This window comes from Drosophila miranda, chromosome XR (assembly GCF_003369915.1).
Source record: "Drosophila miranda strain MSH22 chromosome XR, D.miranda_PacBio2.1, whole genome shotgun sequence".
NCBI lineage: Eukaryota > Metazoa > Arthropoda > Insecta > Diptera > Drosophilidae > Drosophila > Drosophila miranda.
The window spans coordinates 11,614,062-11,626,241 of record NC_046674.1 but is presented as its reverse complement, the minus strand read 5'-3'; the positions used below and the strand labels follow the sequence as shown (position 1 = coordinate 11,626,241).

At 48.7% G+C, this 12,180-nt stretch overlaps 2 protein-coding genes across 2 annotated transcripts in view; one reads left to right on the top strand and one right to left on the bottom strand.

The window, feature by feature from the left end:
• Nucleotides 1-12,180, top strand: part of LOC108165365 (putative uncharacterized protein DDB_G0282129) — a 57,528-nt gene that overhangs the window by 17,682 nt on the left and 27,666 nt on the right. The gene's annotated exons all lie outside the window — the stretch shown is intronic.
• LOC108153771 (NADH dehydrogenase [ubiquinone] 1 alpha subcomplex subunit 7) lies at nt 7,963-8,844 on the bottom strand. Its single transcript, XM_017283909.2, has one exon. The coding sequence runs from the start codon at nt 8,757-8,759 to the stop codon at nt 8,283-8,285; it is 477 nt and encodes a 158-aa protein (XP_017139398.1). The 5' UTR covers nt 8,760-8,844; the 3' UTR covers nt 7,963-8,282.

Here is a 12,180-nt window from a genome sequence, read left to right as displayed (position 1 = left end):
ATATTTAATAAAAATGCCCCAATTGGTTCTGGAGACACACATACGCATGGCTGGAGCACAGGTCCCTCGCCTCGATTCGGGCAATCAGAATTTTTATTTACATGATTGTGCGAAGCCTAAGGCCACGCCCCGTCTCCGTCTTCGGGCGGGACACGTGCTTGGCTGGCAGCCGCTCGACACGAACTATATAAATAAAGAAATCCCATCCTCCGTCGCCCATGCCCCGTGCCCCATTCCCCAGTCGGAGACTGGTAAAACTTTTCCAATTTTCCCCTTTTTATCGTAAATTACGCACAATTCAATATTTGGCCTTTTTACTGGTGGCACTCGGTCTCCCCGTCTCCCCATCTCCCCATCTCCCAGGTCTCTTGTGCCATGTCTCTGCTGTTGTCTGCCTTTTTTCTGCCTGAATGGTTCCACCGTCTGGCAAGAGGGGGATTACCGGGTGGATGGGGATGGGGCAAGACAATTTCTTTTCTTTGTTTTTGCTATTTTGCTATTTTTTGTGTGTCTCTTTATCGTAAATAAGAAATCTCATACGTGCCTAGGCCTGGGCACAGAGAGGGAGAGAAAGAGAGAGCTCCCACCTCCTCCCCCCCTTGGCACCCACTCATTTGCTTTATGAATGGAGCAAAAGTTAGTTTCACTTTTGTTCCCTGCCTAATCGAAATTGGTTTCCTCGGCCCGGCCCGGCCCGGCTCACAAGTGTAATGATTGTTTTTCTATGCGTGTGGTAATTTATTTAGCATTATTTATACTCCAATCCAGAGAAAGGGATGCGATGCGATGCGATGCGATGGCCAGGGAAAGTTTTCGCAAAACTATTGTGCTCGTATTTATCATGGCTCAGCGAAAGTTGTGCCTGAGTTCAGTGAGGTCGAAAGGTATTTAGCTGGATTGGCAATGGCAATGGAACGAAGGAACAAAGGAACAAAGGAGCAAAGGGAGTGTAGTCAAAGATGGGAAATTGATTTGAAAATGGATCTTCAATTGATCTAAGCTGAAGGACTGCAGGACTGCAGGACTGCAAGATTGTCATGGCTGCTGCATACAAAATCAGTGCATGACAACGACCTCAACACGTCTCTGCAGCACAGACAACCCTAGAGCGAGGGTCTGTGTGCGCCCAATTGTATGCAACGGCCCGGCCTTTGTGTCAAGATTTTTATGCCGTTCATGGCACGCAAACGTGTGCACAAAAAAAAAGAAGGAAGGAAGGAAAAGCGAGAGTCTAGAGTAGACCCGAAAAAACACAGGCACGAAGGGCACAGGGTGGGGTGGTGGTGGGGGGGCTAGTAAATTGAAAGACACAGAGGCGTACTATACTCGTCCTAGACGGACCAAACTGATTCAATTAAATCAGTCCAATTGAAGCCACTGACGAAATGTGCGGAGAGAGCCGATGTGTGCGTGTGTGCATGGAATACTTAAGCTGCAGACAGGCCGCATTTACTGCAGTGTGTTGTCCCCAGACTCTTGTTTAAATTTCAGCTTAAAGACTGGGCGCCCCGGACTGGGCGAAACTTCATCATTATCGTCTGAAGGGGGGCGGGGATGGGGGGGGGTCTCTCTCTTTGACTCCAACCTCCAACCTCCGACTCCAAACTCTTTACGGCCAAATGTTGCCCTGCTTGCGCGCAAAAAGTTGTCGCAACGCATTTTATACAAATAACTGAACATTTTGTTTGTGCCACACTTGCGCGCACACAATTTTTTAATGTCTCGACGGTTTTTGCCACATGTTCGCATCGAATCGGAGTGGAATCAGCGAACCGGCCAACAACACCAGCAGGAGGGGCAGCAGGAGGGGCATCAGCGGCAGGGGCAACTGGAGCTTTTCCCTGCCGGGATCCCGGATCCTGTGACTTTTGTCGCGTATCGTATTAATATCTCAATTTATAGCAATTTATAAAAATATGAAAAACGTTCAAGCGGATGGAAAAATCTGTATGCGATTGTGGGCTGCCCGGAAATACAATTTAAATGTGCCTTTTTTTTTGTTTTTTTGGTTTTTGTTGTTTTTGCCAACGATGCTAACGAAGCCAATGGTCGAAGCGGTTACACCCGGGGGAATGCATCGGCTCGCTCCCAATTTAAATGGGGTTTCAACTTTAATATAGATTGCCATTCAAATAACGTTAGATACTCACATTTTAGGAAATTATTCAGCCTGGTGCGGGCCGGGGCGGGCCCACTGTGCGGAAGAGGGAAAACTTTTTGGCACCCAAGCATTTTGCTCTGTGTGAAAATCACTCAAAATTGTGTTTAACTAAGCGTAAAAATTATAAGCAAATTAATTTGCACAAATCACAGCAACAACAGAAACAGCAACAACAACAATAGTTGCCTGCCTTGCTGCAGAAAAGTTTTATGAAACAATCAGGCAAAGGCAGCTCTCTCCGACACTCTGGTTAGGTCTGGCCTCGGATCCGGTCCGGCTCCATCTCCATCGCCATCGTCATCGCCATCGCCATCTCGTGTTCCTCCTCCTAAGCCCTTGGCCTGGCCCAAAACAACTGACGCGGCAGCAAAGGCAACCAAACGAAACGTTCAGGAGGTTTCAGGGGGAACGGTTCTGGTTCCTGGTTCCTGGGTCTGGGTCTGGTTCCTAGGTCTGGGTCTGGGCCTGGTTCGGGGGCGAGAATATAACCGACAATTTATCTGCATAAAAGCGCAGTGTGCAACTTTGACGTGGATGTCTGTCCTGATGGGGATTGATGGGTGTGGGCTCGGAAAAACTTTGCTGCCTCCTCCCCCCCATCTCTGACGCCCTGGTGGCAAATTTAATGCCCGTCGAGATACGTATTCGAATTAAAGACTCGACGATCAGCCGACACGGGGTGCCACTTGCAGCAAATAAATATTTCAATCAATTTAATTTCGCTCAATTATTTTTATTAAGTTGGGCAAATCGCCAAGTCCCCAACAACCGCAATATTTCCAGCCCCCTGCCATCGGACAGACACAATTAAAACTTAGAAACAACACAAATGAAACACCCTCCGCAGTGCACGAAACAAAGGCCTGTCGACCCCAAAGATATCCCTCACTTGGATGGGGTCTAGCCTTAAAGGCAGGTTTAAAATGTGGCTGTAGAGCTCCAGGTTCCAAAGGATTTCTTTTAATGGGTAGCATCTCTCTCTGTCTTTTTGGTATCACTGTTGGCCAAAGGTATAGATTGATTTGTTGGATATTTTGGTGGAACGGCATGGGCAGACCGCACATCTCTTTCAACTTTTTCTGGCCTTTTTTTCAGGAGAGTTTGAAAGATCCTCTTTCCTTTCTTTTTTTAATGAGAATTTAATAATATTTTCTAGCTTTTTCCATGCCGCACCGCTCTTCCATAACTCTCTCTCTTTCTCTCTCTGTACAAACCGTTTTGGAACCCAATACTCCCCCGATATTCTACGATTGCTGGGCATAATCATTGCCGTCATTAATTTGCATACAACAAAAGGCGCTAAGGGCAAGAGATGTCCTCTTGAAAAGGGTCTCTCTCTCTCTTGCTCTCTCTCACGGTCAGCCCCAGGGGGTGGTGCCGGGGCTACTGCCAGACTGTCGAGAGGTGGAGAATCTTTTAGAAATTTTTAATTGCCATCAAACGAGTAACATTCGAAGGAAAACTTGCTGGATTTTCCAAGTCAATTGTTGGTTTTCCATTTAGAAAAATCAACAATGAGGCGCTGGAGGAAGTCACATGTGGCAGGGATTTCTGACGGACAGAAGCGCCCCAGGCGTAGGCAGAAGCACCCAAAATTTCACAAATTTCAGAAATTTCACAAGTTTATGCCTTGACTTGGCAGCAGCCTCATTAGAGGCAGGAAGGGGGGGGGGTGGGTGGTGGGCTGGGGCGTAAGCGTTGCCATTTGCATTTTGTAAATTGTTGCCAACACAGGGCTGAAATATTTGACAAGGGAGGCGTGGCCGCCGCACAATGCCGCCTGGCATTGTCTGCGTTTAATTATGGGCACAAATAAATGTCTATCATTTTGGGTTGTGTGGTCCAGATGCCCCCTGGCCCGTCTTGAGTTATGCGGAGAGTTTTAATGAGCTATTGACATTGCGGGTGGGCGGTTGGGTTATCCCCTGGAATCTTTGACAGTTCTGCAACTAATCAAAGCTTGGCTATAAGTTCCAGGACCTGCTTGGGCATCGATTAATCTGGCTTTAACGATGGCTTTAGCCCAGCCCGCCCTTGAATTGGGTGGGGGGCCACCCCAATTAACGCCCCAATAATTAAACTCAATTAATGACCGAATGACCAGTCATCTGGAGCAGTGAGAACACATCAAAGCCAACAGCCAGGCAACTGCATCTGTCTCTAGCTCTCTCTGGGGCCGCCACCCGCTAACAACTTCATTTGTCTCCTGTTAAGTCCCCGTCTCCGTCCACGTCCACGTCTCCGTCCACGTCCACGTCCACGGGCTTAGCAACGCAAAACTCCACTCCTGACAAACTCCTTTTCCGCCTCTGAGAAGAACCCTTATCCAAGGATGAGGAGGAGCAACCACACGCTGTGTTGTCCTTATCTTGACAGCAAACATTTACAAAAAGAAAACACGGTGGGAGACCCAACCAACCAAGCCAGCACCCAACGCCAAACAACACGTCTTTATCGCACCCAAACAACGCATTTTCCAATTTTCCTTTTGGCTTGCTTCTCTGTCTCCGTCCCCGTCTCCTTCTCCGTCTGGGAGAAGTACTGGCTTTTAAATACTCCCGAGGTAGATTAATCATTCCCTGACTCAATCTTCAACTCCGAAGGATCGAAGGAAGGACTTCTTGTGGTGCTACCTGCCCGCAACATGCGATGGCAACTTCCTCCAAATCCAATTATAATTGCGCTTATCAAAAATAAGTTTTCGATACTTGCCGGAGGAGAGAGAGAGCCCTGGAGAGCCGGAGAGGGAGTGGAGCGGAGTCGCACTGTACTTCTACAGGGGGAGTACAGAATGGAGTGACGCCGTGTCTCTGCCAATTTCGCCAATATGGCAATTTAATCCACACAATCAGTTTAAGGCATCGCCATTTATCTCTTCAGAGACTAGTCGGGAAGGGGGGGCTGGGACTTCCCCACCTTCCGCCCTCACCCTGTGGTTACCCGAATGGGGATTTCCTTCCCTGTCAATTACCTCAAGTTTAATTGAAGGTGAAATTATGTCAGAGCGGAAAAGTTGATGTGGTCAACGGTGCACCGTTTCGGAGCAGAAGTTCTCCCAATGAAAGATGATATTTGACAGAAATCAGAGGGTGGATTAGTTTGGAAGTCACTCCACCGATGGACTCTGAATATTAAGTACTGGTCGTGATAGACTGTACTCTGGAAGGGTCCAGAAGGAGTCTCCTGCTTAAAGAATTATTCATTATTATTTATATTAAATAGTAGCTTGTATAACTTATTTTTAGAACATTTATTTCGGATCGTATCTGTTCAAGTCGCAGTATAAATATTCCGGTAACCCATTTGGTTTGGTGCCATTTCTATGCCATGGATCATCAGAACTGGGCCTCGTGCCGGCAATATTCCTTCGCTGATAAGCATAATTGGCACTTTCCTCCTTTGAGGGATCTCTGGCAGTGTCCCGCTTAATTATATTCGAAGGACTGGGGAACACTTTTCATTTCATTTTAGGGCAAAATAATAATAAATTCTCTCTTAAAATTCATTTCATTAAACACTCGCCATGAGCTACTTGCCAGCCAGGAGGAGGACAAAAGCCGGGGCCGTGGCAAGGAAGTCTTTTGTTTATACTCGAGTTCCGTTGCCCCCGCACTCTGCGCCCCGTGGCACGCACCCCGGACTTGGCCAAATTAAGCAAGCTGACAATTTTCTCTCTCTAAACTGTACAACAACTTAATGAGCCTGCATAACTTTGCGACAGCAGAGAGAGAGGGAGGGAGAGAGGGTAGAGAGTGGAAAGGAAACCAAAAGCTAAGGACCTTCCCCCGAATTCCGAGAGGGCGACAGATAAAAAAGCACGTAAACTTGGCCCGGAGGCAGCTCACTCACACAGTCCTTAGTCGGCAGTCCGTGGTCCGTAGTCCCCAGTCCGTAGCCCGACGAACGGTGGCAAAAGTCATTATTCACTGTACCAGCGGCAAGGTGGCCCCACACCCCCCCCCCCGTTCCAATCTCTACTGCTGAAAAATAATCAACTTTTACACGACTGTCACACGCTCCCCGTCCCCACACCCGACCCCATTCCGACACTCGTTGGTGGCAAGTTTGGCGCAAAGTTTCGGGCCCAGCGTGGAGACAACTTCCGTGTTGCCTCCGGGCCAATGTTGCATATGGCCAAAGTCCTGGTCAGGCTCGGCTTCCCTTACAAATGACGCATTAATGAAGTGATTTTTCCATGGAGCATTTGAATTTTTAGATTTTCCTACTCCCCCCCCACCAAAAGCGAACGAAGCGGAGATGAACGCGTGACACGCTTGGGACTCACACGAGGGGTTTGCCAACCCTTAAGAGACAGATCTTGGCCGATAGCTGGCCGATAGAAAGTCGCGGCTTTGGTATCCCTGGGGTAGTGTCACGCACTCATCTCCAGACGCCCCATCCAGCGCTCATTAACTTCCGCTTGAAGCTCTCGGTGGTCGGTCTCGGTCCCCCTTCCCCCTTCCCGGCTTCGGCTTGGGCTTGGGGCCCCTTCCCTGTTTGTTGCTTTATGCAAATGTTTTTCTTGTTATTATTGCCCGAACGCGATTCCCGCTGATGTTGTTGTTTGTTGCTTTGGTTTTGGTTTTGGTTTTGCTTTTGGTTTTATAGGAAAACACGCAAAGCAAACAGAGCTCGGGCTGCTCCGCTCTTGCCCTGTTCCCCTCTCTGTTTTCTTACATGAGAGTTTTTCCCCGTCGCGGGGCTCCGGTCTGTTTGTACATATTTTAATTACGCGTCTCTGATTGGGAAACATTTTGCGGAGAGAGGAGAGCGTTGACATTCGACGACTCCGCGACTCTGCGACTCCGCGGCACAGCTGTCGCCATATTCCAAGCAATTTTTCGGCGACTACTAGGGCACCGGGCGAGGGGTGGGTTGAAAGGGTGCTGCGAAAGTGTTTGCTTTGCGGGCATCAGTTTTGTGTGTTTTTGAATATTTATTTTTTAAAGTGGTTCCCCCCGGCCTGTCCCCCTGGCCACTTGGGCGTAATTGTAGCCAAGGAATTAGCATTTCTGATTGCCAATCTTGACCAGAACGGAGTGCCATACATAAATTGGCCAGAGTATTCATACTATTCATATGAGGTAATAACACAAATCAGCTCAAGCACCCACGCACATCCTGCCACACACACACACACACACACACGCGTGTATACTTGAAATATGAAATGCGGATAAGAGACGCAGAAAAGTGTGCTACAGTCTCATATTTCGCCAACTGCTGGCTGCCTGGCTGCTGGCGGATGAAGAGCCCGGCAACATGTTGACTTGACAGCCCCCCCCCCATCCCCCTCCCCACCCCCATTGCCAATGAGTTTCCAGGCAATTGACACCCTTTTTCAATCTGACACTCCAGCTGCGGGAAACGGGGCTGGGGGCAGGGGGCAGGGGGCAGGGGCAGGAGGGAACGGGCCAAGTCAACCCTCCGTTTCGATCTGGGTCTCTCTGGGCTCTTCTCGAGTATAAGGGTAATTTCAATACTCGTAAATTGAGCGAGGGATATTTCTTTTTCTTTTTCCTTCTTTTTTTTGCATAACACCCAAAATCTGATTATGTTTTCTTTTCTGTTTGAATGATGGCGGCATGGCCTCGACTGAGAGAAGGGATCAAAACTTCAATCAATAAATCGATGGGCGAAAGTCATCAGCATAAATTTCGCAGCCTCCCAGACGACAGTCGACAGACGACAGACGACAATTAACAATCGACCTGAAATCATCATTAACAATTTCCCATAATCCACTCAACGTCCAGCAAATTGCCTCGCTTTAAATTGTAAATATACATTTTGATGGCATTAAATGTTATTAAGTTCGCATATTTATTGTTATGGCTTTACGTCCGTCCGTCCGTCCGTACCCTTTTGGCCCTCACTGTCCCTCCGCCTGTCCGCCTGTCCGCCTGTCCGCCTCTTCGTCCGATAATTGTGTGTGCGCTTAATTAAATTTTCATGCAGGTGCAATAAATGATTTTCCAGAGCGGACATTTAATTAGATTTACATTTTTTATGACCCGCCGCATTGTGAGCCGATTGTCAGGTCGATTCCGTCGATTCCGTCTCCCCCAGCGCCTAAGATTCCGTAATTGAGTCCGAGTGGGGGCGGGGACTCAATTAGATTTCAGCAGGAATTTCTATAGTTTGCCGATCTGTCCCAGGCATGCTTCTTTCCGGGTGTGGGAGGGGTCTTGAACCCGGAATCGGAATCGCCACCTGCCTTTGGTGGGCTTGGGGGCTTCGGTGGTGGGGGTGTGGGTGTGGGTGGCGGAGGCTTACCTCCCGGCTGTGCTGGCGCTGCCTTGGGTGCCTCGGCCGCCGCTTTGGCCGCAGCCTTGGCCTTTACCTTGGCTGCCAGCATGTCCCTTCGCTGCTGGACAACATCGATGGTCGGCTTCACGGCGCTCCGTGCATCCCTCGTGTAGTAATAGTTGCCGAACAGACGTCGAAACGGGCCGGACGGAATGTCCGGCTGGGGCTGAGTGCGCGGCGATATCGTGTCCGCGAAGCGGTGGGCCGTCTTGTGTCTGCGGCCCAGGAGAAAGTCACGAATCTTGCTCAGAAACTGGGCCACATCGCGGTGCTTGAGGCTGGGAGGCATTTCCTATGAATTTATGTAGTTCGAGAGTGTCTGAGAGCTGAGAATTTGGATAGAGTGTGAGGTATTTTGGAGTGACAACAGAGTCAAAAGCGAGTTATACTCGTCGTTTCTCCCACTGCCAAAACGCTCTTTCCTTCCGCTTCTTCCACACGAGTTGGTGCAACAGTTGCTGCGTCAGATTTTGAGTGCTGCCACCCTCTGGATGGGCGGATGGGTGGATGGATGGATGATCAGTGGATGAGTCAATTCAATAAGCGTCAATCTCTCCACGCGCTCGGCTGTCAATCAATTTGGCAACGAAATCTGCCAGCGATGAATTTCAATTATGGCCACAGAAACGAAACAAAGCAGCGGAAATACCCTCCACCCCCGCCGGGGCCACGGGCCGGATCGAACTTGACCAGAAATGAAACATTCGCAATACCATCGAAGACAGTGCAAAAAGTCGACTTTGGAATTAATAAAAACACTTCAATTTCCGATGCCAATCAGTGCGGAGATCCCTGTCTCTCTGCCCCAACTGCCTCTGCGAGTGTGACAGGAGCACGCGTCGGGCCTTACTGTACTTAGAGTGGTTCAGCACGTTTCCTTCTGACGCCCTCGCTGTCATCCTGACAGGACAGGCCCATGCAACGGCCCAGCCCCTGCCCAGGCCGGAAGTCTGCTCTGTGAACATGAGCGAAAGATGTTAATCATGGACGGAGATCCTTGCAACTCCGCTCACATTTCATCAGATAAGCAGCTTGTCGAGATTTACGAAATCGAGCTGATTATGTCTTTGTGAGTGCCAGGACCAGGACCCGGACCCAGACCCGGACCCGGACCCGGACCTGGACCTGGGACGCGTGTCAAAGGGTGAGCCGGGCCGAGCGCCGCTCCTGACGTGTTTACCTTTTGGCTTTTCGGGCGGGGGCTGGGGGTTGTTATGCCCGTGTTGAGCACAAGTGAGGGATCTGCACGGGCTGCCTGGCTGGCTGGCCATACTTATAGGAAATGCATAAATCAGCTTGACTCTCTCCCAATTTGATTATAATTTACGGCGCACGCGGAAATCGTTTGCGATAAGCCGTAAGAGCTAAATATCAGGTTAACATTTATGGAAAGCGGAGCAAAACGGGGAAAATTGATTCAATGTGTGAGAAAAAAAACTGGTTCGCTCTGACGATGAAAACAGTTTTGCTCGGGACTGGATTGAATGTGAGATAAGATTCAAATGAGAATTCCAAACAAAGCCCAAGAAATGTTCGTGGGAGAGGTGATTGGGGCAAAGTCGGGATGTCTGAAGAAAGAACAGCAGATCGTGAAGGAAAAAGACACATTCGAAGGTTCATTTGTTCGATGAAAATACAGGCATTGCGTATAATATATATATATATTCGCTTACCTTTCTGTAGGTGGAACCTGAACCATTTAGGGTATATAAATATGGTATTTATCTAGATCTGTAAAACTGTATACTTTTCCTTTCTATCGCTGGTTCGAAGATAATTATAAATTAATGAATAAATCAATTAAAAACAAAGAAATGTTTGCGAGCTTCTACAGATAGGGGATAGATAGGGCTCTACCAAGATATCATATCGTTCTCTTTCTTTCAAATACACCTTTAAGCGGACACTCCATACATTTTTGGGTATTTGTCCCACTTTTTTGTTGATCCTTTAGGTTGTTTTTGACACGAAACAGGGAGAAGATTGGAAGTGTGCTATCTATATACGGATCCTTTGTGATGGGTTTTTATGTGCGTTTTAGATGATCAATCTGTTGAGGGTTAACTGCAACACTGTCTAAGAGCCAGCCAAGTGGTTGGCCGCCAGCGGCAGCCTTTTGAACGCCCCTGCCATCCAGTGCGAATCAATATCCTTCAACTTTTCCATTTCGAAATGTACATACAGAACACGAAACCCGAGACGAGTTCATCTACGGGTATTTACCTAAGCTGTTGCCCAAATTTTTCACCCAGGCGTCATTTTGCAGGGACCTGGGCCCTGGGACCCTGACTCACGACCCACGACCCACACACACGCACAATACATCAAACTAATTGATATAATTTTTTAAAAAACTGTGGGGCGGAGGGTGGCTGGTTTGCTTTGGTTTACCTTGTTTCCTTTGCTGATTGTATATTTTTTTGTTCCATTCGTTGGTGGAAAACAGCGGACGCGAGCCGGGAAAACCTTTAAAATGAGAGCTCAGGGGTGGGTGCGAGGACTGGGGGTTGCTACGCCAGGGGGTGGCACATGCGGTTGATGTGTGTTCGCCTTCTGATTGAACTAATTGACACATACGAGAAGGAATCCACCAAAATATCGGTTTGGGATTTGGTAATACGAGCCAAGGCCAAGACCAGAGACCAGAGGAGGCCCGACCTGGCCTGGCCTGTCCTGGCCTGGCTCCCTGAACTTTCTCTCTCTCTCGAGCATGCTCCTCGCTTGTAATGCGATATGTCAACAGTGTCCTGGGGTCGCAGGAAAGTTTAAAAGAAGCAGCCGAAGAGAGCTCCTTGGGCGGCGGCTGGCTCTGCGGAGGATGAAAGTAAAAGTAGCGAAGGTCAACATCATCAAAATGTCTGTCTGGCCAGAGGACAAACATCTGAAGCACACACATGCTGCCAGGATCTCCAGCAGGATGGCCGCCTGCTCGTCGTCGCTCCATCGCCCCATCGTACCGTCTCGTAGTGAAAATGATAATGTTAAAGTTTTACAACTTAAGTCGTCAAAGTCAAACACACTCTAGGGAAATTACAAACACATTCGAGACAGGAATGTGAAGCACGAAAGAGTCGTTCGTTGGATGTTGGCTAGGTGGTGGTGGCACGGTGGCACGGCTGGTGGGGGATGCGGGATGGGGAGGTCAAGAGCTGCTCGAACTTTCGGGTCCTGTGTGATGAAATATACTTACATTGCACATCCTTGGAAGTTTACCTGCTCCAATCTTAAGCTCAGTATCCCTTGTTGTTTGGCTTTCAATGCTTTTACAGTGCTTCGGGGTAGAATTAGCGGCAAGCACCACTGCCTGCCCCCCGCCCCCGCCCCCGCCGCCATTAGCATAAATAAACGCTTCTAAGTACGCCCCATAAAGGTGTAAATGCCCTGGTATTATTAGCCAAAGGCGAGCCAGCAGACAGCGGAGAGGGGAGAGGGCAGAAGGCAGAAGCTCTTTGGAGACTTTTGCTAGCGCTAAAATTTTATAGCCTCCAGCACACACACACACACACACACATAAAATGTGTGCTCCACAGCTCCAACAATGAAAGCGAGTGCGATTGCGAGTATTTCATAAAATTTTGTTGCAGCTCTTGGAACGGACTCTGGCCAGGACTTTGATGCGCGACTTTTGTTGTCTTTCCTCACGGGCAGGAATGAAATTTTATTAAACGACTCTCAAGCTCTTGGCTCTTGAAATTAGCACCGATTGGGGG

Coding starts and splice junctions, on each gene's coding strand:
- LOC108153771 (XM_017283909.2), bottom strand. CDS start 8,759: ATGCCTCCCAGCCTCAAGCACCGCGATGTGGCCCAGTTTCTGAGCAAG.